General features: G+C 47.0%; 1 protein-coding gene across 1 annotated transcript; it reads left to right on the plus strand.

Annotated features, from left to right (window-relative positions):
* The first annotated feature begins 6,638 nt into the window (after positions 1-6,638).
* On the plus strand, positions 6,639-21,213 carry DMRT3 (doublesex and mab-3 related transcription factor 3). Its single transcript, XM_019729712.3, has 2 exons — positions 6,639-7,512; positions 19,513-21,213. Exons 1-2 carry the CDS (start codon positions 7,059-7,061, stop codon positions 20,475-20,477), a joined length of 1,419 nt encoding a protein of 472 aa, XP_019585271.3. The 5' UTR covers positions 6,639-7,058; the 3' UTR covers positions 20,478-21,213.
* Positions 21,214-24,743: the final 3,530 nt, after the last annotated feature.

The following is a 24,743-nucleotide window of genomic DNA, read 5'->3' on the forward strand; positions in this document are numbered from 1 at the left end:
GAGCCAGGGGGAGCCGGGATTAGCGTGCCAGCGTCTTCTCGGAGCCTTAACTGAGTATCCTCTGGGACCCTGGCGCGACCCAAGGGCCGGGCTTCGGCTTGGCAGGCCGCGTGCCATCTGGCCTCCTTCTGCCGCTCCCAAGCTCAACTTCCGGCCCCCGGCACCCACCCGCCCTTCCGAGAGGCCTCTCCCGCCGCCAGCGCCCGGAGAGTCCACCTGTCACGCCTGATACGAAGTTTGATTCTGAATCCAGGCCGCTGCCGTGCAGGGGCTTCTATCCGGGATCCTGCCCCAGAAGGGCCACACGCAGCGCGAGCGCCGGGCCTCGGGCACCAGGACCACGACGGAGTTGCGGGAAGATCCGGTCTCCGAATAGCCCTATAAAAGAGCGACCTGGGGCCATGTTCCCGTGCCTGATGCAGTGGAGTGGCCCTGTGATGCTCAGGTTTGCTCCTCGGGTGTTTATTCTTGACTGTTAGGGTGGAGGATGCTACGAAGGCCCAAGGCCTGGCTCTCGTGGACGGTGTTATGAACTTAACTAATTCTGAACACAAAATAAGAGCATTGACAGTAAATCTTGGCTAATGGATTTTAACCATATTTTCATATACACATTTGAGGAGCGGTCAGTTTCTCAAAAATCTGCCCCCTTAGACAGAGACCTGTAACTGCAAGGCCAATTCCTCCCGCGGGCGGTATTCGTGGTGTGTGCGGTAGATCAGTGCGCACACGTGTGTACAAGTGTGGGCGTGTCGAGCGTCGTGTGCTCCTCTGGAGGGCCGCTGGGACAGCACGTACTGAGTGAGCAGGCGTATCTGCTGCTCTGCCGCCGGGAAGCAGAGGTAGGTTCGCCGGCCTTCCTGTCCCGCGCGCTGGGCAAGCTGCCGCCACGAAACGTGGAGCTGTGGGCAAAGGAAGTGCGCGTCTTTCTCCTGGAACGCCTGCGGCTCCGGCAGTGGCTGGGGACGAGAGCGACCCATCCTCACTAACAGGGCACGCCGCCCCCAGGCTGGCGGCCCACGCTGGTGCCTCTGGCTCTCACCCCACTAGCGCTGCAGATCCCGCGCCACGGAACTAGAGATTCAGGGAAAGCCCTTGGTGACACGCTTCCTCCCTGCAACAACCATCGCAGTGTCCGCAGCGGGGGCTGGGTCTGAAACCCACGCATGAAACCGCAGTTCAGGGCAGGGGCGTGAGCCAGACCTGCCTAGCCGGCCCCGCCGTCTCCCTAGCATCTCGTGGAAACAAGACCCGTCCACGCATAGAATCGAGCCCCCCTCTCCTCTTCCCGAGAACTTCAGTGAACTGGATTCACACGTGCACGTATACTGCTCCGCATCCGACGCTTTGCATGGAGAGAGATTAAAAGCGCTTTATAGAACGCAATTCTTGCCACTAAAAAACCCCCGAGGACAGCCTGTCGAAGAAGAGGGATTTTCCTTGGCTCCCTCAGCTTGGCCTTGTCCACCCGGCTGGTTGGGGCTGCGGCCCCTCTGGGAAGGTTGGCCGGGACATTTGCGCGAGGCCTTCGCCCTCCTTTTTCCCTCTGCAAACCCATACGCGGACAAGGCCTGAGACCCGCTTCTGCCCGCTGGGCCTCGCGCCACCAAAGACTGGCTTTCAAAAGACGCCTCTTCCCGCCCCACCCACCCCTCACAGAAACGCGAATGGTCTGCACTCTGCCACTTGTTCGTTTAGTCTTCCACAAAACAACTAGCAAACTTTTCAACAGTTCAAAGCTGCACCTCAGGCCACTGGGAGGGGTCTTGGGCGGGGCGAGTAGGTCTGGGGGCGGGGCGATGGCTGGATGGGCGGAGCAGCGAGTGCCCCGGAAGTTGCCCCGCCCAGGAGGCTCTGGCTGGAGCAGAGGACTTTGAGTCTCAGTCTAGATCCCTCCGGTTGGGGCGCCCCTTGAGTCACCGCTCAGCGCCTCGGCCTTACCGCGTCACTCTCCCGCAGGTCTGGCCTCGGTGCCTGGAGTTCGCACCCACTTTCCTTGGGGTGAGAGCAGCGAAAGCTGTTTCCCCTTTTTATTCCTGGACCCCTTGAACCGAGCAGGGACTTCTTTCCTGGAAGCCCGCGCATCCGCCCACTTTCCCGCCGCGGTGCTTTGTCCCAGGACTGGGGGGGGCGGGGGGCACAGATAGTTACGGAAATGGGGCTGGTGCTGGGGAAGAACTGCACCAGCGCCCTGAGAAAGAACTCTGGGGGAAAGAGGCTGGCATGTCCTTTGTTGCTAAGATTTCCTCGGCCTTTTTTGGTTTGAATTTTAAAGTCAGAGGATAAATATCTTAAAACTTTTAGGGGGTGGGGGGTGGTAGATGAGGGTAAAGAGATCAAATATATGGTGATGGAAGGAGAACTGACTCTGGGTGGTGAACACACAACGTGATGTATAGATGATGTATTACAGAATTGTACACTTGACACCTATGTAACTTTACTAACAATTGTCACCCCAATAAACTTTAATTTTAAAAGAACGGTTTTAAAGCCAGCGCTGCTCTCATTTTACCTTGGAAGGTAGGAGTATTTTCTTTTCCTTTACACAGAAGGCAAACAGGGTCTGCAGGCCGCCACTCCGCTCCTCTTCCAAAATGGTGTGGGGACCTGACCCACGCCCGCCTGCTACCTGCGGGCCCGAGCTTGTTCTTTTGCACATGGCCACTGCCTCCAAATCCCTGATCTGAGGGGGGAATCGCAGGTCGGCCGAAAGGCGGAGGCCGCGGGGCGCGTGGCCAGAATGGGGAGTGAGCAGCTGGGCGGGGGTCGTCAGGGGATGCGGACCTGGACCCCCGCCCAGTGGGGAGCGCGCCGAAGCGCTTTTCCATTCCCTCCCTTCGAAAGCGCGGAGTTACGGTCGCCGCTCAGTGGGCCCAATGCAGGGGCGACATCCCTACCCCACCCCAAAAGTTGGGAGCGGGCACAGCCTGTGTTCGGGCTGGGTCTGATGAATCTGCACCAGTGGGAGCGCTTTCTCGGGCGTGAACCGCTGGCTTCGAAAGTTCGAGAATCTGAAGGACTGAGGAGCAGCACCTGCTGAGGAGGCACAAGGCCGATGGGGTTGCAGCCCGTTCCCCGCCCTCGTTTGCTCGGAAAGACCTAGGCCTCTGGAGATCCTCGGGCTGCCCACTGCCAACATGGTATGAAGACATGACCTCCCAGGACCTTATTTCAGCTCAGCGGCGTCCCCCGGGACCGCCACACGCAGCTTCAGGCGCCCCGGCCTCACGTGGCCTCTGCCCCGCGCCCCAGAGGGCGGCTGCAGGGATGCGCGGGGGTTGTGGGTGCGCATGAATTAATTGAGGGAGAACAAGGGCATTATTGTCACCTCAAGAAATCGATTGCTAGTTGCCCCACCGCATCACTAGACATTTGTTCCCCGCTTTTCAATTTGAAGCCAAAGAACGATGCCTAGAGGCACGGACAGCGTGAGAGCTGCGGAATTCATACGCCGCGAGACAGGGCTGGTTTTCCTGCATTCAAAGGACTTTCTGCACGCCCCTGGTTTTCAGTGTCACTGTGGCCGCGATTAAAACGACAAAATAGGAGCTCTGACCTCCCCCTCCATGAGATTTCAGCAAACCCGAAAATTGCCTGATGTATTATACAGCCAGGACAGTGTGAAACTGTCTTTTTGATTGTTTCTTGAGGCGAGAAGCCGCTACTACTAGAACTCCCAGATTTGGAGTTAGAACATGCTCCGTTTCTCCGCAAGGATACCTGCATTCCGCGAGCTTTTAGATGTACACACACCATGGGATTGAGTGCCGGCCAAGAGAAAGAGAACCACATACGCACATTATCTTTCAGCCTTTCGCTGTTAATACCTGTCACAGTTCCACCTAGTTAATTGTGGTTAGAAAGCACACATGCACATACCCCACCCTGAGCAGAACACGAGTGGATCCAGTCTAGTGAGGTTACATTTATTTGTGATCCTTCCCCCTCCCTTTCCAAGGTCTTTGATGATTTTTCCCATAAGTGTATAAGCTGCCGGGATTTAGTAGAAGCAGGCCGCTCCTCCTAAATGTGATTCGGACCATATGCTTTCTACATTCATCCCCGCTTCAGCTTTTCTTCTCTGCACTAACTGCTAACACGTTATAGTCACCTTGAAATTTCCTCTGCTATTTTCCAATTAAAGGCTTAATAGCCCTGGAAACGGAGTTCATGTGGTGAAGTTTACCATAGCCCCTTGTTCTAAAAAGCTTTCTGCTGGGATCCCATTATGTGCTTGAATAAACCCTTTCTGAAAACAGAAATGGGACTCGGGATTGTCAGGTGTTGGGTTACAATAGACTTTGAGGCAGGGGACATTTTACCAACATAAATACAAACCTGTCCCTATAGGGGGATGTTGTCAAATACTGGGATATGGAAAACATTCCCATCAAATATGAGAAAAGGATTATTGCTCTATATGAAATGAGTATTTAGATCTCCGACCCCGATGTGCACTGGAGTGAAACGGTGCCCCAGGACCAAAAAAATGCCAGACTGTTTGAGTAGCAAAAGGATAGGGTGGCTAGGTGACCGAGGGAGGAAAGGGGGTCGTCTTGCTAGTGGGAATACCACCCCCCTCCAAACCCGGGGCAGAGCTTTTCTGCTTTTCTTTAAAAAAAAAAAAAAGCTTTACTCTCAAGTTTTTTACACTCCTGGTTTCTCTGACCATTTGGACAAAATCAGGAGAAATTTGGCTTTCAAAAAAATCCATGGTCCTCGCGTTCCCAAGAGACCCGGAAGTTTCAGCGCGAACGTTCCCAGATTCAATGTCATTCTAGGCCCTGTCTCTGTCACGTGAAGAGACTCGCTGCCAACTCCCTACTTCTCGGCCTCTGGCCCACCGGGCTGCGGGTGACCTCTGCCTCCAGTCCCGAGAGTTTATGAAGTTCCTTCCAGTTGTAGTGTTTTAGGGCTTGCTTTCCTAGCGAAGACTGGGAGGAGAGGAGGGATTGAGGTGGTGGTGTTGGGGGTGGGTAGGTAAGGGGAAGGACTGAGGGGTCCGTGCCACCACGGTGTTGAGGGGAGGCCTCCCAGGGTTAGCATTTGTGCAAGTGTTCCCATTCATGCTCCACCAGAGCAGCATTCAGCGATGCCCATCTCCCGGACAGCTCTGAACCCGGGGCCGGGGCGGCGAAGGGCTTCAGGGGAAACGCACACACCCGGATGCCCTTTTTATCCCTCTTCCCCTCCCAGAATCACCCTTCTCGGAGGAGGGCTGGCTGCTAGACTGCCTGGAGGTGCTTTACTTGAATTCACAACAAACACAGAAAGACGTTTTCAGGTTGCTTGTTTGCTTCAAGGGCAGAGAAAAGCGACCTCCCTGAGGTGACAAGGTCCGCTATACGGCCGAAAGGTTGGCTATTGCAGCGGAGTCAACTACGCTCTCGTTTCGTATTCGATTCGCCCAGCAATGAGCTCAGTGTCTGCTCTCAAGAGCATGCGGACCCAGCTCCGGGACTGCCATCTCCCCTGCTTCGCAGTGAGCAGTTGCGCTCCCCTGCGCCGCTGTACCCTCCTGTGTTTTGTTTTTGTTTTCTTGGATTGAGAGGTGGGGTGGAGGTTAGTCGCCCCCTGTGCGTCTGCGGCGGTAGTCTGCATTAGGCCAAACCGGTACTGTATGAAAGTAGAAACACGCAAATAACAGTTTAAACAAAGTTTGATGCTGTCATCTTATGCAAGCCCCTCCACCCCTACCCAAAGACAATGCGGTGAGACAGAAGAATGGCTCCATCTCTTATCCATGACTACGTTCCTGAATCCGTGGAGATTTGAATTGGGTGACGCGAGACATCGGTTTGATGGTTCAGTGGCTGTTGGACAGAGGGAAGATCATATCCAGTAACTTTTGGGGCGCTATCGTCGCTTCCTCGTCCACTCTGAAAATTTAGACCCAGCACTTAACGCAAATCCTCCACACCAGCGCTTCCCCCTCCTTTCAAGACTGAGACTGTTTTTTTATTAAAACCTGGGGAGGAGGGTAAAGAGATAAACTCAGCGCGGAAGAGGGAGGACTGTGCCTGCAAACTGGGTTGTCATTCTTGGGCTAGCAGGTTTTCAAACACATTCATTTTCTTTGGCAGGAGTAAGATTTTTTTAATGTTGCAAAAGGAAATCAAGAAAGAGCCCAAATTTCCTGAACCAATTCCACTATACTCACAGTGGCCTCAGGGCCTGGCTCACCCCAACTTAAAACCCTCTGGGCTCATGCCGGGTCCCGAGTACACCTGCAACGCTGAGGAAGGTTTCGGTTCTCGCCGAGCCGCGTTTCTGCGGCCAAGTGCTGGGATAAAAGCAGCCTCGGGCTCGGTGCAGCCAAATCAGGCCTGGTGGGAGGAGAAGGGATCGAAGGGGAGCAGCCAGCTCACTCGCCTATAGGCACCCCCACCCTCACCCCGCCGACCCTCCCCTTCTCTGCCTGGAGTGCATCACTGCGTCCCAGAGCGCTGCAGTCCCTCCCGCCAGGGGCAGGGGAAGCGCAGAGAGCTTGGAGGAGGGGTCCGTGAGCGCCCCCGCGAGAGTTGCCTGGCTGCAGGTGGCAAGGTGATGTGTAGGCACTCGAGGGGCGCAAGGAAGGAGGAAAGCGTGGGGTGGAGAGGGGAGTCCTAGGAGTCCGGGACCCCGGGGGTGGGGGTGACAGTGGGAGGGAGGAGCAGTGGGGGAGGGCGGTGGAGGAGGTGCTGGGCCCGGGCAGCGAGCGCGGGAGCTGCAGACGAGCTGGCTCAGACCTTAACCAGAGTTCTCGCCGGCTCCTTGCAGCCGCCGGAGCGCCTCGGCGAGGGAGGACGTGCGGGCTAAAGCCTGCGCTGGAAGAGACGCGACCCGCGTGGGACTGGCGGAATACCAGCAGGAGGCTGAGACTGCGAACCCCGCGGAAGCCATAAAGACGGCTGCTGCACCTCCGGCCGTCCCGGAACGCACGCGGCCACCAGGGCTGCGTGACCAAGGACCGCGCCCCTGAGAGGCCTCCCGGGAGCGGGCTTCCCAATCCCGCAGTTCAGCGTCCCGTGGCCCGCTCGCGCCGCCAGCCCGCCAGCTCTTCCGGGAGCCCGGGCATGAACGGCTACGGCTCCCCCTATCTGTACATGGGCGGCCCGGTGTCGCAGCCGCCGCGGGCGCCCCTGCAACGCACGCCCAAGTGCGCGCGCTGCCGCAACCACGGTGTGCTGTCTTGGCTGAAGGGCCACAAGCGCTACTGCCGCTTCAAGGACTGCACCTGTGAGAAGTGCATCCTCATCATCGAGCGACAGCGAGTCATGGCGGCGCAGGTGGCGCTGCGCCGGCAGCAGGCCAACGAGAGCCTGGAGAGTCTCATCCCCGACTCTCTGCGCGCCCTGCCGGGACCCCCGCCGTCGGGGGACGCCGCCGCCGCTCCGCAGCAGCCCCAGACCTCGCAGCCATCTCAGCCCCCGCCGCCGCGCCCCGCCGCCGAGTTGGCTGCAGCCGCCGCGCTGCGCTGGGCCGCCGAGCCCCAGCCCGGGGCGCTGCAGGCACCGCTCGCCAAGCCAGGTAAGAGCATCTGCGGGGCGGGAGCCGGGCCGGGCGTGAGGGTGAAAACACTTCGGAGCTCCTGCTGCAGCTCTGCCTGGGAGGCCCCGAGGCAAGTTTGAGGAAGTGGGCCGGGCCGGGCCTTCCTCCCCAAACCCCGCCAAGCTGGTTCTTACTCTCCGTGCAGAAGCCGGCCTTCAGTCTGGATCCAGCAGGTAGAACAAGGTGCCCGCAGGAAAGATTCCGTGGGCAAGCCAAACGGCAGGACTGGGCGACTGGCCTGCCAACTGTCACCACCAGTTTAAAGGGGAACGTGGCCGTTTCAGTGGCTAAATAAAGAGGTCGAAACAAGACCATATTAAAAATCCACGCGGGCATACACACAACGGTGCGGCAGGATTTTCCCGGCTATGGGCTTCTAGAGAACCTTGCATTTGGAGGTTGGGACAGGTAGATGCAGGGCCAGAGCCAAGGCCCAAGACTTGGCTGACTGCTAGCTGGGCGTGCTTCTCGGCCCTGGGGGAACTGGAGCGAACCCAAAGCCTGCGTAGTAGCGCGCACTGTGGCCTTCAGCCTCTTGTAATTTGTTGAAAGAAGGCTCATTTAGAAGCAATACTAAGAAGGGCCAGAAAGACTTCTAAACTGATAGCGAGGACCCAGAATCTAGAGAGCCCAAAGTCAACTCCTTTTGCAAAACTGCTCACGTCCTTTAACACCTTTCCTGGGTCTGCCCTCAGTTGTCTCTGTGGTTTAAAGAAACAAACAACACTTGATCTATAGTGAGGAAGGCCACCTCTGGCTAGCCCTTTCCTGGTTCTAGGTAAGCCTGGGCTTCAAGCTGCTAAACCTCAGATTTGGAGCAAAGGCTCTCTGGTCCTCTTGCCTCAACTCTCCTCTTCTCCGCTGCCCTGCTTTATAGAGGGTGGGCTGCCCTGAGCCCTGACGGTGGGCGGATTCCCTCACCCCCAACTCCTGCTGCCATCCCTTTCCCTCCTTCAGGCCTCTGGAGTCTGCAGACCCCAGTTGAGCCTTTCTCCTCAGGAATCTCTAGCTTGTTGTCCTGCCCAGCCCAAGTGCTCCTTTAATTTTAGGCTCTTGGAAGTCAATGGACATGTCTTTGGTGTTTCCCTTTCATTGTGGCAAATGTACAAAGGAAAAAAGCCCATCTTCTCAGGGAGGGGGTGAAAGGGTATGCTGGAATTCTGTGAGCGAAAGCCCTGGAAGGCCCAGAGCCCTGTAAGTAGAACTGTGGTAGAGCTTCTGTTTATATCTCTCACTCTCACACACATCCAAGGAGATTGTGGGGGTCTGCAAACGCTTCTGGCTTCTGGAGAGAAGCTTTCAGGAACAGTGAACTGCTGTGTGGAGCTGGGGAAGTGCAGACTCACTGGTTTAGTGGTGATTTGATAGGCAGCCTGGCAGGCACAGTTTTGCTGCCCTGTTGCTCAGTTATACTTTCCAGGCCAGAAGCTCTTAGAACGTCTTATGTGAAGAGCAGAACTGGGTATTTTAAGGACAGAAGAGAATTTGCTGAACATGGATTTTGTGGGTATTTAATCCAATATAGGATATAAGCATTTCTCTGGTAATGTCCCCCACCCCAGTTATCTCTTTTCTGTCAGTCTGATCTCTTCATATTTGTAGATTAGTCACAGAGGAATAGGAGGAGGGAAGAGAAAGAAGGCTTATTTTACTTTTCTTTTTTAGGTTAGAGAGAGTTTTGTCTCAGTTCTAGAAGCTGGTCCCTGCTAGTAATTTTTCTTAACCTTTCTGTTTCCAGTTTCCCTATCTCCATTTCCTCAACACTAGAGCAGGGATCTGAATTTGTCAGTGGTAGCATTTTGCAGTGGCCACCTGCCCAGCAGCACTCCTGTAATAGGGCTTTGGATTTTGGGGTCCTAGTCTAAGAGAGGATTCCTTTCACATCCTGTGCTCTTCAAACCATTCTTCAGGATAGCCAAAATTCATGGCTTCTAAAGAGTCACAAAACCAAAAACAATCCTGGGAGGGGGTAGTGAGGGCAGGAAGAAAGGTGCAGCTGCAGCTGCAGCTGCAGCAGCAGGAGGATACAGCGTTTGGGAGAATGAACGAGGGAGACTGATTTCACCTGGACAAACCAGATCTGATGCTCTCTCTTTTACTCTAAATATTCAGGGATAGATAGGCTGAGACCTCCAAATTGAAAAGAAGTAATTGCAAAGGAGAATACGATTTACCGTGTTTCCCCGAAAATAACACTAGGTCTTATATTAAGGTTTGCTCCAAAAGACGCATTAGGGCTTATGTTCAGGGGATGTCATCCTGAAAAATCATGCTAGGGCTTGTTTTCCGGTTAGGTCTTATTTTTGGGAAAACACGCTACCATAGGGAGAGGTTAGAGTGATGGCTGTGGGAGACTGAGCCATTAGGGACCAAGGGCTCAGTTTCTAGCTGGTCACGCTGCATACCTGGCACATTCATTTTTATAACTTTTGTTTTCTTCTTTCAATTGGTTTGATCCCGTAATTCCATTCTTTTCTTTAAAAAGACCAATCGTCCATCCCTTGGTGGGGGAGGGCAGCAAAAGCACAGATAGTGTTTTCCATTATGAAGCATACAAGTGGATAATTTCTATGCATTCCTTTGAAAGAAAGCCCATTTGGGATTTAAAAGAAACCTTCCTGGATGAGGCTGGCAGTTGCTGTATGTATTATACCTTTTTGCAGTTTTTCTTATTATAATCTATTGGTATATAACGTACCATGCATCTTTAGAAGTATATCAGCTACTTCTGGACAAGTAGCTCACTACATGTAGAGAAGTAAGTGAAACTCTATTTAAATGGTAGGTCCACGTGTACATTAAATTCACAGACTATTAGGAATCTAAATATCTTCTGGCAAATTATGAAGATCTGTTTCTTTGTGATCTCTTGTGTCTAAAATGTGGTTGGTTGGTCCTTTGGCAAAGGGCTTCTTTAGCCCATAACTGTGGAAACAAACTTTTTTTGTTGGCAACAAATGCAGGTACACAAAAGTCTTTTTCCCTTTCCAGAAATCCTTGAGAAAAGCATATGCTCTAGCAAAAGGTCTATTTGCTGGGCACCACTGCAGGAAAAAACGCCCTGGTCAGGGAGTGACACATTAACACCAAAATTTGGTTTTGTAGCTGGAAGAAACCTCTCTTCCAAATTCTGCTTCAGATTCTTTAAAGAAATGGGAGTTATTTTATCTAATGTTGTAGAATGTTCCTTTCCATGTGGTGATGGTTTCAAGAAGAATTTTCAGATTCTAATAGTATTGCTTTTAGCTATGGAGTCAAACATTCTTTTCTCTTTTTTGGTGTACCTTTCCCTTGCTCCTTGGTTATCATCTATGACTGACTGGCCTGGAATTATTAGATTTAGATCAAGCCCCAAATTCTAAGTTAAGCTTCTTTATATAAATACCATTGATTCACTTATTCTCCTAAATTCCCTCTTCATCCTCCTCACACCTCTCCCTTCCCCCCACGAAAATATCATGGGAAGTGTGAATATCTTTCAGCTCTTAGTGTGTCTGAGTCAGCAGCCTTAACCAGCCAAGCCAGCCTTTCACGACATGGGCTCAAGAGCTGAGGAAAGTTAAGGGTCATGACCAAGGTGAACAGCTAAAGTTACATCCCTGTATTGCTGTTCCCTTCTCACAGCCTCACAATTTCCTCCAGGAGAATGTCCTGGGTCTCCTCTGGTTGTGAGAAGAAAGATCTGGAGCTATAGATTTCCCCTAGGTCTACATCTGTCATCAAAATAAATATAAAAGTTCTTTAAAATGTTCTTAAAGGAAAAATAAATAAAAAACATATTTGGTTAGGCACAGGAGAGCAGGGTCAAATAGAAAGTCTCCTTTTCTGTTTATTTCTCCTGACAAGGAGTAAACAAGAGACCTACAGGGAGAGAAGTAAGTAGTTTTCGAAAATTGGCTTTATTTTATTTTACCTCCTGCCCTGCACCTCCTAGCATCTTTATACTTACTCTGGGCCTTTCAGCTCCAGCTTGATTGGGTCTTGTCCTGTCTACTTCCTTATTCTTAACTTTAGCTTTAATTTAATAAAAGAGACAGACAGACAGACGTACCTGCAAGTTTAATGAGTGTTACCAGATTACTGGTCGACGCGGGGATGGGAAATCCTCTGCAACTACAGGCTAGAATAAAACGAAAAATTGGGAAGATTTCGGTCATTCATGAAGTGTGCCTATGAATTTAAAAACTAGGTCTGTTTTTAAGACGGCCTGATTTGGGGTAAGGGACCGGACTCAGAATTGCACTGTAAAAAACAAAGCCCACCCAAATGAAAAGGAATAAGCAATACTTTACTGTTGGTCTCTTCCAAAACCCCAGGGCTGGCACGCCCAGAATATTCACAATTCTTGGCCTTTCCCGCGGGCGCCAGGCGGAATTGCACACCGGGCTCCAAGGTCCCCCGCATGCCGCCGAGCGCAGCGATTGCGAGGCGGTGTGCCTGCGGGAGCAGCCCGGACAGGACCTCGGTGACACGGGGTGGAGGTACGAGAACCCTGGGAAAGGCGCAAACGGTGGTGGTGGCGGCAGCACTGGACCGCTGTCCCCTTGCAGCCAGTCGCGGTAGACCTCGGTCGGGCTGGTCGGGTGCTGGCCCGCAGGCCTGCCACTGCTCCCGCACGCGCTGCGGCAGGCTGCTCCCTAGCTCACTCTGGGAGACTCGGGGAGGGCCGCGAAGCCCCGAGCCGGAGGGGCAAGACTTTCCGTGCCTTTCCCAGTCCTGCCTCGCGGGCCACCCGCCGGCTCCCTGCGGCATCTTGAGCTTCAGTGGGTTGCCAGATTTAGCAAAGGACATGCAAATAAAAGACAGGATGCCAAATATTACATGGGGCATACTTACACTGAAAAGGATTCGTTCTGTATCTCAAGCTCAGCTTTAACTGGGAATCCTGTTATTTTATCTGGCAACCCTAGGCCGAGGCCGTCTCGTCCCAGTTACAGGCACCCCCAGGGTTCCCTTGTGGTGGGGGTCACTCTTAGGAGTCCCCAGCTTCTCTCTCCTCAGAGCCCTAGCAGCCCGCGTGGGGCAGGCATCGGAGAGGTGCTGGTGTCCATCTTGTGATCTGAGGACAGGGTTGGCAAGAAAAACGAGAACGTTTTTTTTACCTCTGGGAACCACAGTTCCAACTACCGTCCAGGAAAGACTCTCCCCCCACCCAACACACTCCTCCGGGTTATAAATCTGGCGGATAGCCCTTCTCTTGACTTACACAACCAACTTTTCTTTTCCTGATGGATGAACTCCCGGGTTTAAAAGATTACAGTAATCACAGGAGGACAGTGTAAATCGAATCTGATAGCAATAACTTTCGGGGAAGGTCAGGCTCAAGTGAAATGTTACCAAGCAACAGGCATTTTGTTTGCAAAATACAATCAAAGAGCATTGATGAGAAATTCCTGGCTGCAGCCAGTCAGCACTTTCTGCTAACAGCTTTACAGAGGGGAAGGGAGTAAATCTTCATAAATCAATGTCCCTGGAGGACTTGGAGCCCCTTTCTGGAAATGTTGCACTTCTTCCTGACAGGCAGGAGAACGGAGCCCAGTAAAAATCTACTTGCCTGCCTGCCTGCCTCCCTTTCCCTTTGTTCCCCTCCTCCTCTCCTCTTGCTTCCTCCTTTCTTTGGCTTTTGAACTTGTTGCGCTTCTCAGCCACTCAAGTCCCTGGACTCCCATGCCTAGTTTGACGTGACTGAGATGCCCCAGTGGGCCTTGAGCTGGGGTATGCGTGGGTGCCCATGGCCCAGGTGGAGGCCCGAGTGTCACTCCCCAACAGTCCCACATGGCTTTAGTGAGTCATCCCCTTGTCTGAGCACTAAGGGGAAACTGAAATAGAACCAGGTGGGTTTTTTAAAGTTTTTTTTTTATTTTTTTTATTGTATAGCTCAACAGCTGTAAAAATAAGCACAACCAACTATTGAATAACAATATTATGGAAAATTCACATATCAGAAGATCACTTCTTTACCAAATCTCTAATCTCTTTTGATTCCAATGACTAGGCAGACATAAATTGTACAAAGCCGGGATTAGAAGTCTGCTTTTCTCCCCCACCGATTATTAACTTTTAAAAAATTCAGTATGAATATCTGTTGCACCCATAGTTTTTATATGTGAAGGTTTACAACAATATTCCCTCTAACAAATACACCGTAGTCTTTCCAGCTGCTGGCCTTTGAGTTACTTACTGTATTTCAATGTAAAATAGGACCAATTGAGAAGATAATGTGGAAATTCTGCAAAGGATTCGTTAGTATATTTTAAGCCTTTCGGTGACCAAGAGGCAATGCATTGATCATCTTGGTATAATCTTACCTAGTACAATGCCTGGGCACATAGTGAGGGACTTAAGGATATTTGTTAAATAGATGGAAGAATGAACAGATCGCTGCATTTTTCTAAGGACCAAATAAACATGCAGGTTTATAAGTAATTTCCCTCCTGCTTCATGAAAGTGTTCCTTTTTGAGTCAAGAAAGAGGTCAAAACTAAATTTGTGCAGAACATATGAAGTCCACAGTTGCAAACCATACTTCCTTGTGTCCAGCTCTTTCTATACCAATGTCCCCCAAAAATATTGGTCTCAAGGAACTATCTTGATGCTTTTGTGTGTTATTAAGCTAGTGTTGTTAATGATTTTTTTAAAAGGTTGATTACATATTTTTACTTTTCACAAGTTTTCTTTTCCCCTCAGAAAGAAAAGGAAAGATTTTAGACCAACATTTATTCCCTGCTGTAGTTTAGGTTGTCAGCCATTCAGTTTTTTATGATTCTGCACTTCTAGTGTGAGATAAAGATGACAGCAATTGTAAAAGCCTGTCTCCTGTTATAATTCTGACTGTGCAATTGTCTCTTCTGGGAGCCCATCCTCGTCCTGCCTGGGCTCCTTCCCTGCCATTGCTGTAAGACTTGTGTGCTTTGAAGACACCCCATCAGGGAACAGTTATTTAGAGGTGTGGTCTCCCAATCCAAGTGAACAGATGAGGACATGACAATCCATGTTTCAAAATGCCTGACATGATTTCAATAGAAAAAAATAGAAAAAAAGTCCAGTGACTTGCGCTAGGAAACTTTCCCCTATATGCCAGTGTTTTTGTGTTTTCATTCTGGATGTAAGATATTATTTTGTTTTTGTAGATTTGCTTGGGTAAAGCCCACCACATTTAAGTCAGAAAGATTTTCCCTGTTTATGTGTCTTAAGCAGAATTTTGCGTCACATAGTAGGGTAGGATTTCTCAAAATATTTGAAATAAATACCTAGAATTTTTTTAACTTAACTGCATTTTCATATGAAAAAATCCTCTAAAGTTAGAGTTTGTAAGCTGTAATTTTAGGTCAGAAGTCACTTTTGTGGGAGTGTTAATTTTCTCTCTTTAAAGTCTTCTATCTATCTTATGATATATATATATATATATATATATATATATATATATATATATATATATATATAATTAATATCCATAGAAAAAAGTTTCCTTCTTAATTGAATATCATCATTTAAAAACCTTTACCCTAGTGAACAATTTATTTCAGGGGTGCCTGTGTTTCTACATCATGAAAAATATAAAATTGGAGAATGAACATTTAGTAAGATTTTAAAAATATCTACATGTTTAAGCATTAGAAACAGCAGATTGTGTCACTTTCAATAGGTGGTTTGTAATATCTGATAAAATTGATTTCTTTCTACTTTTTTTGTCTGGTAGAGTTGGCTTTCTACACCCACATACTAGGGGTAAAAATATTATCAGTTGAAATATACTCTTACTCTCTATGTTCTAGGAATTAGGGTGTCAGCTTCAAAAAGAAAGAAGGTAAAGCATTTGGGAAGTAGCTCCCTTTTCATTATGTTAGTTGGCAGTTTCACATTTCTGTATCTAGAAAGGTTTTTGTGTTTTAGACCAACATGAACACTTTATAAGGTTCATTTAGGAAAAAAATCTAGAGATGTAAAGAAACACCTGTTATTAATTACACTTTATCATTGGGCTCAAAACTCACCCTCTGTAATTACTTGTGAGAGTCTGTGTTTATGATAGAATAATTTATAATACACCTAGTTTAGGTGTATTGTAACAATACAACCAGTACTAGACACCACAGTGCCACAAAATCGCAGGGACTATATATTCTGCTTTCAGAAATTAATATTGGGCTAGGAGTTATTCTTGATGCAAGGTGAGAGGCTAGTCTTCCCTTGCCCAGTTTTGAAACCCCAGTAGCCTTGGATTTTGATTAAGATTCTGCCCACCCAACGCCTCACCGCAGGACTTTATGTGCTGCTCAGGTGTATGGATGCCATAGGTGCGTCTCATTCATTGCTTCTTTCAATGTCTTCCCTGTAAACACTGTATCAACAGTACTCAACTTGGTTGGTATGGTCTGAATTTGTCGATTTGATTTCTGTGACATCTTGATAGCTTTTCTCACTTTTTGGCCATAGTCTGAACTCCCAGAGGGAGAGGCTGATCAGTCCCGAAACCTGCAGAGAGAGTGGATGAATCAGCACCGTCCACCACCACTCCTTGAGAAGTAACCGGAAGTGCATGCTGCACTGGGCATGGCAGCGGAGCAGAGGCAAAGGGTAGCAGGAGAAAATAAGAAAGAGGCTTTTGCAGTCTGGGGGTTCACAATTGGTGAACAAGGAGTCCACTGTAACCGGTTCTGCAGAACAGAAAAATAGGCGCAAGAGTGGAATTTTGTATTGTCAGACTTACAATCCTGCCATCCCATATCCAGTTGATTGGGACGGTATATCCTTTGCCATCTTGAAAAACAACACTACATTTTCATGATAGTAGGTATGTCAGATTAGCCAGAATGTCATTCCATAGTTCCCCTTTGGCTAAACTCCTCTGTGAATCACTTGCTTTTGGAGCCTGAAATATTTTGTGGAAAGTGGATTTGGTTGATAGACCTCAACACATTTTCCTCAGATGTTTTCAGTGTTTGAAGTCATTCAAGGTGAGGAAAAATATGCCTTTTAAAATAAGAAGCTGTTTTTAGGCTCACACATTTCTTTTAAAAGTAGCTAAGTTTTGAGATCTTTAGCTGTACTTATACTTTATTTCCTAGAAGGACCAGTTGTTTCTCTTGCTTAAAGAAATCTTGCCATCCCCTATATTGCTACAATACTGTACGTCATGCTTTTCTTTTTTATTGTGGGAAAATAGATATAACATAGAATTCACTATTTTAACCATTTTAAGGGTACAATATAGGGGCATTAACTACATTCCCAATGTTGTTCAACTATCGCGATTATCCATTTCCAGAGCTATTGCATCATCCCAAACTGAAACTCTGTACCCATTAAACAACAAATCCCCATCCCCCTTCCCACAACCCCTGGTAACCACCACTCTGTTTTCTATCTCTATGAATTTGACTATTCTATGTACCTCATATAAGTGGAATCATAGAGTATTTCTTCTTTTGTAACTGGCTAATTTTGTTTAGCATGTTTTCAAGGTTCATCCATATTGTAGCATTTGTCAGACTTTCATTCTTTTTTGAGAGTAATAGTATACAATTATATGTATAAACCATATTTTCTTTATATATTTATCCATCTGTGGACACTTGGGTTGCATTCACCTTTTGGCTATTGTGGATAATGGTGCTGTGGACATTTGTATACACTATGTGTTATGTTTGATGCTTAGCAAATTCTATCTGGCTGTGTTTCCTTTTTCCCCTGCATATGCATCTTATCTCCCCAAGTTGATAATGAGTTCCACAGGTTAGGGGCAAGTCTCACACTTCTTCCACCATCTATTCTGTGTCCCTCAGTATCTTATACATTACACGGATACAAATACTTGATACTGATAATAACAGATAATGAAAGCTAAGGTTAAAGAAATAAGGAAACTGTGTAGAGGTACATAGTATTTAAAACACGATTTTATGTCCATATTTGACTTGTTTTCCCAAGCGCCATTGAGCAGGGGCCAAAATCCACTTGTGTGTTCAGTTCAGTGCTGAGTTAATATAATGTCACTGTTCACTCATTGTCAAGTGTTTAATAAGAGAGTAACAGCCACGAGGTATGCGTGGAGTCATGAGTCGGGAAAATTTAGACAGGTCTAGCTGACTAGAATATGAATCTACAGAAGCTTGTTTTTGTTGCTGTTTTTCTCTTTTGGATCAAGGACAAATACCGCATTAACTCAGGAGCTGAAAACTGGGTCCCCAGTCCCGGGAAATTGCAGGAGAGAATATGTCAAATTTCTCTTTCACAAATAGGGCTTTTGTGCATCCCAGAGTTGTTAAGACGGTTTAATATGTGTGCGCTGCAAATGAACCCTGTATGGAAACCTTGTATTTTATATTGGAGAAAGAAGCAGTTTAGTTAAAATGCAAATTTGGGATAAATATGAATTCGTATTGGATTTGTCACTGAAAGTGTCACTGATCTAACTTCAGAATATTTTTAAAAAGTATTTCTGCTTAGCACATATTTGTTGCTTTGAGAAGAACCAAAGTTTTATTTTTCAGTTATATTGAAGATACAACCCATATTAGAAGAATGTTCGTAAATGGGCCTTTGTTTCATGCTTTTAAAATAAACAGCAACAAACAGGAGGAGGTGGATTTTAGAAGCTGCTTTGATGAAATTTCACCGGCTGGCTATCTACATGTAATCAGGTGTGCCCACAGAGAAGGCGACAATAAGACTATTCAGGCCCGGCACTAGAAAACACAGGCAAACCGATTGTTTACAACCTGACAACTGGGTCATTAATAATTTTCATCTTTAGATCAGTTACATTGGCTGTGAATAGACACAGCCAGTACATGTTTTAAGAAGGATAGAAGTCCACTTGAGTATAGCTTGTTAATAAAGAATATGTTCCTTTATTATAAAGGTCTGTTAGAACTTACTTCGGCAAGCAAACGGGTCTTACCTACTCCTTTCTGCCTGCTTAGCACTGTAATACTAGCCCTTTTTGGGGGAATGTCGTAGGTCAAAATGTTAAATTTGCAACTGGTTTACTTCACAGCAAATTTCTGCTTTATTTGGGAAGCTTTTTTTCCTCTCTTCTTTTAAAATAATTCAAGAAGATTTCTTTAAGTCTTTTCCATGAACTTTATTTATAAAACAGTTCAGGAAAACGTATCTCTTTCTTGCACCCCAGGTCCTGGAGTTATTTATAGACGTGTTGTCTCATTGATGGGTCATGCTCCCTGTGCAGTTTCCCAAACCCTGTCCAGCCGTTTCCTTCTTTCTCTTCCGTAACCTGTCCCATCACCCACAATACACAGCTGCTGTTGCTTGCCCTCTAACGCAAATGACAGACAACCAAGTCTGCCAGTCCCTCCAACGGCTTTTAAAGAAAGATTTCAGTGGATAGAGGTTTATTTCTTTCACTCTGGCAATTATTTCAACTAGTTATTGTACACGGTATCCTGTTGAAAGATATGGACGACGAGTTCATATGACACATTTAACACAAACTCTGCATATGGGAAAATGGATTTAAAATATTAAAATTTCCCATAGGGTCTGAGTTGTGCACCAGCCAATGATGTCTTTAGATTGCACGGGCCACCTCATTTGCTGAAGAGGAGCCAGAAGATGAGCCTGAGTTCATTTGCCTGTTCTTGCCTGGGCTGTGTGTATCCCCAGCCCCATAAAGTGTCCCTATTTAGATTGTACCCCTGCACAGACACATTTTCTATGGGTCGAGGTATGCTGTTGCTGCTCATGTTGAAGGCAGGCTGCCCTGCACACATCATTCTGAGAAATCACTGTGGTTTTAGAGCTTTTATACAGGTTTGTGTCATTTTATTTATTTATTTTTTTGCCATTTGCCAAGGACATAGTTTGGATTTTTGTTTTTTTTTAAGGCTTGCCGTATGATATAACCCACTGGGACTCATTTCCCCTTCCACAGAGCTCGTGCAGGGCTCTCTCCTGAGCACATCTGTTCCCCTTTATGTACACCAGGAGAGGATTAACCCAGCTCTTCTCTGCTTTTCAGATTTGACTGAGGAGCGACTTGGGGACAGCAGCACGGCAGACAACACAGAGACCCTCAGTGACAAAGATGCTGACCAGAGGAGCTCCCCGGATGTGGCAAAAAGGAAGGGCTGCTTCACCCCCGAGAGCCCCGAGATAGTGTCGGTGGATGAAGGGGGCTATGCGGTCCAGAAAAATGGAGGCAACTCCGAGAGCCGCCCCGACAGTCCCAAGTACCACGGGGAACAGAATCATCTCCTAATCGAGGGCCCCTCGGGGACCGTGTCTCTGCCCTTCAGCTTGAAAGCGAACAGACCCCCTCTGGAAGTGTTAAAAAAAATCTTCCCCACCCAGAAGCCCACGGTGCTTGAGCTGATCCTGAAGGGCTGTGGCGGGGACCTGGTGAGCGCCGTGGAGGTCCTGCTCTCCAGCCGCTCCTCCGTCTCCGCAGCGGACCGAACTTCAGCAGAGCCCGAGAGTCTGGTGTTACCTTCCAACGGGCACATCTTCGAACACACCTTGAGCTCCTACCCCATCTCCTCCTCCAAGTGGTCGGTGGGGTCGGCCTTCAGAGTCCCAGACACACTGAGGTTTTCCACCGACTCTAGTAACGTTGTCCCCAACCCCTTGGCGGTGCCCCTGCAGCACCCTTTCCCCCAGCCTCCCAGGTACCCTCTGATGCTGAGGAATACTTTGGCGAGAAACCAGTCGAGCCCCTTTTTGCCGAACGATGTCACCCTGTGGAACACCATGACTCTGCAGCAGCAGTACCAGCTGAGGTCCCAGTACGTCAGCCCTTTCCCCAGTAACTCTACCAGCGTCTTCAGAAGCTCACCTGTCCTCCCCACTCGCACCCCGGAAGACCCTCGGATCTCCATCCCTGAAGATGGGTGTCCAATTGTGTCAAAGCAGTCCATGTACACGGAGGATGACTATGATGAGAGATCCGACTCCTCAGACTCCAGGATACTCAACACGTCATCTTAAAGTGGTACCAGATGGGAGTTGACCAGGTGACATTCTCTGTGCATTTGAACCCTGGGGTTCCCCCCTGAGGAGAGGCCACATCCTATGTACACCCTTTCCTTCCGTTTGACAAAGTGACTGTGCTTGATTCTATACCTTAGCAATAAAAACGTAACTTATTTAATTTCTTGCACTTCATTGGAAAATGCCAAATAGCTCTGCTCTGTGGCTCTAGTGCTGAATGTTTGTTGTAAAAGAGAGTCTAATGCTAAGAATAGTCTTGGGAAAGCTGGGTCCACAGAAGATTTATCTGGGGATGTAAAGCTGAAGGTCAGCATTGCTTCTAAACTCAACCTGGAATGTTCAATAAAATAGTGTACTTGAATGCGATTTTGTAAAAGAGGATTCCTTGGGATATGTGAAACTTAAAGGAAGTGGTTCGATTTCACATGGACTATAAACAGGGACATTATATTCTTATGCTGAAAATCCTTCTTGCATTTTAAAGAGAGACTGCACTTAAGAATAGAGTGAACTGCTCACATGCTTATTTTAAGCTTGGACAGTTTTCAGAGACAAACTCCATTAAGAATTATTCTTTTCACATGGCTGAATCGAAACATGTGTAATGTCAATGTAAAACCAATCACAGCTGTGAACTGCATGAAATGTATTGTGAAATGAACACAAGATTAAGCTTTGTCAGGTTAATGTAGCATGCTAAGGACTCTAGAAAAAAAATAAACTAAGGAGATGATCTTGGTTTATGTCATTTCTACTTGTGGACAGGTGATCTCTAAAACGAGAAACTTGACGTAAAAGCTACTTACTAGTGCATGGACCCGGAATCGAGGTGTCAGTTAAATGAGACATTCCTTGAGAAACATGAATGACAAAGTTTTGGGGCTGCATTCAGAAAGACATAGAATTTATTGTTCAAGAATAGAGTGAATCTCTCTATCCATTCATTTATTTCTTCAACAGATATTTATTGAGTCCCTGCTATGTGTAAGAGAATTCTCCTTGTGCGTTATTGTCCAAGTTACCTGCCCGTGAGTCCAATATAAGCAGGGATGCTAATGGAGAATCCCATTAAAAACAAAGTGAAAATGAAACTGTCTACAGCGTGGGAAGTAAGTAAAGTGCTTAGCACCGCACCTGACAGAGAAAACACTCACTATATGAGAACTATTATTCCTATTAATTAAGTAATTTTGCATTCAGGATGTAGAAGTAAATTCCCTCATTCTCACTTGGAGAAGATTTCATTCTGGTTTGAAGGCTAATCACAACAAAACATTGCAAACCAAGGCTTCCCCCCCCCCCTTCATTTAACAAACATTTTGGGGGTGATATATATGGCAAACTTCTTGCTCAGATATTTTTAAAAGTGAGTTTTCAAACAATAATATTCAATAGTGGCCACACCAATCATTTCTCTTACTGTTTTTCCGTTCTTCAGAGTGCTTGAAAGGAAAGATGGCTGCTTAGGCCAGACAACAAACTTACAGATATGGAAAGGAAAGTACATAAGCAAATGAACAAAAGCCTCTACATGAGAAGGGTGCAGAGACAGCTCCCAGTGCAAGACTAAATCTTGGGCAATTCAGTCGAGGAGAGAGAAGACAAATCCTCTTCGCTTGAAATGCTCCCTCAACTGGGAGACAGGAGCTGACCCTCACCATTGTATGGGTCCCAGGAAAAAGAGATATTTAAAACATCTCATTTTAATTTTTATCAGGCCCTTTGGGAATGAAAAAGCTTTGAGGGAGAAAATATTCCTTATTATTAGTTGGATTAATGTGCATTTAATTGAGAAAGTTACATACCAGAGTGTTTAACAGTAAATACGATTTGTTTTTAGGGTTATATTTAAACACTACTGTTTACGAAAAGGGAGAAGTGGAGAGGAATCATTTGACCCCTGATTCTAAAGACACATGTCCAGGATGTTTTATATGGTAGTAATGGGCTAATTAATGGACTGGTTAATGGGCCTACCTAGGATCAATGTATTTTTAAAAGGTATCTTCACCTCAAAACTTTATCTACATTTATTTGACAAGCAACAATGATAACAGATCCCATGTGAGTGGACGGTGCTACGAAGTCTGTCTGCAGCTCTTACTTCTTCAGATTGAAAGACCCGATTGAGCAAAACTCAAACTCAGCTTTAAGATAGCGCATCCTCACCACTTGATCTCGCCCACAGATCATCACAATCATTGACTTCTTTTCACAGTGGCCAGCGAAATGGAATTATCTGTAAGACAGCTAATTCATGGGCTGCTGCAGGTATGTTTGGTCTTCAATATAATCTTCTGCAACAAGAAATGTTTACTTCAGTGAGTTAAGTGTGGTGGGGGGGTCAGAGGAAGAAACTGGTTGTTAATATTCTACATCCTGCTTCCATCGTTCAGTTTTGCTTCCTCTGTCATCCTAACAGCTGAGCACCCTCTGCTTAAAGTGGTAAAACCTCTTAGAAGCTAGCTCGGTTCCCAAAGACCATCCCGCTATGGCATGTAGAATTCAAGGGAAATGAGTACTCATCTGCCCGGTTATTCTTTGACATGAAAACGAACATCTGGATGAAAAGAAAAAAAAAAAAAACAACTATTACCATGTTTCCCTGAAAATAAGACCGGGTCTTATATTAATTTTTGCTTCAAAAGACGCATTAGGGCTTATGTTCAGGGGATGTCATCCTGAAAAATCATGCTAGGGCTTATTTTCCAGTTAGGTCTTATTTTTGGGGAAACACGGTAGTTAAATCCCACCTGTCACACAAAGAAAATACCTGGGTGCTTGAGTGTCCACTTGCAATTGAGTCAAGCCAACCTTATAGGAAGTTAATTCCTATCAAACCAGTGCCTCCCTCCCCTTCTAGTGAGGACATGCCCACTACTTGTCTTAGAGTAAATGCTTTGCTCATCTAAGATGTGAGTGTCTGTGGGTTCATCATGTTGTTCCATAGCAATTTGTCTCCAAGTGCAATCCAGGTACCCCAGTGCTTTATTTCTAGTTCAGATTCCTGGGCCCTGCTTGTTGAGTTCAGAATCCTTAGTAACCTAAGCACCTACATTTTTATCACCCTCTCCAGCTAATTCTTAAAATCACTAAGATTTGAGAACCACCTCACTCTGCACCACATCCTTGGGTTTTCTGAGATCTGTGCCAGAGAGAAGAGCTGAGGGATACAAACTCGTATGCTGGAGATTTCTAATTGTCCCCCCATGCCCATCTACTTTTCTGGGTCAAGAGTAAACTTCAAAATGTAAACAGTCTTCGTACAAGCCCTAGATCTAGTTCAAATAACTTTAGTGTCAACGATTAGATTGAGTGCACCTTTGGGATCAGAAATGCCTGTTTCTGGAAACTTCTGGTTGGTAAAGAACCGGATATCAGCATAAATGTGCTACCATTTCCCCTAAGGGGAGTGCCACTTAAAGATCCTCCGATTTTTTGGTGCTGTTGACCTTTTATTTATTCCATGATTCCCAGTTTACTGGTGACACCTGGAAATAGATTTTGCCCTGGAACTTTGAGTTTTAAGAAATATCAACAACCTTTCCCCTCCCCCAGCTTTATTGGGATATAATTGACATATAACACTGTGTATGTTTAAGGTGTACAATGTGATGATTTGATATACATATATGTAGTGAAACGATTACTACAATAAATTCAACATATCCGTCACTTCACACATTTACCATTTTTGTGTGTGTGTTGAGAACATTTAAGATCTACTCTCTTAGCAACGTTCAAGTATATAATACAGTCTTATTAACTGTAGTCACCATGCTGTACATTAGATCTCCAGAGCTTACTTATAACTGGAAGTCTATACCCTTTAACCAACACCTCCCCATTCCCCCCCACCCCTCATCCTCTGGCACCCCTATTCTCTGTTTCTATGATTGGTTTCTTTAAATTCCATGTATAAGTGAGATCATACAATACTTGTCTTTTTTGTGACTGGTTTATTTCACTTAGTAAATAACATTTTCTTTCTTTATCCGTTGATGGACACTTAGGTTGTTTCCATTATCTTGGCCATTGTGAATAATGTTGCAATGAACATGGAGGTATAGAAATCTCTTTGAGAGAATGACTTCATTTTACTCAGATACACACCCAGAGGGGGGATTGCTGGACCATATAGTAGTTCTAGTTTTATTTTTTTAAGGAAACGTCACACTGTTTTCCATCGTGGTTGCACCAGTTTACATGCCCACCAGCAGTGCACAAGGGTTCCCTTTTCTCCACTTTCTCACCAGCACTTAT

The sequence above is a fragment of the Rhinolophus sinicus genome, chromosome 16 (genome assembly GCF_057876585.1).
Source record: "Rhinolophus sinicus isolate RSI-liver-muscle chromosome 16, RSI-T2T, whole genome shotgun sequence".
Lineage (NCBI taxonomy): Eukaryota > Metazoa > Chordata > Mammalia > Chiroptera > Rhinolophidae > Rhinolophus > Rhinolophus sinicus.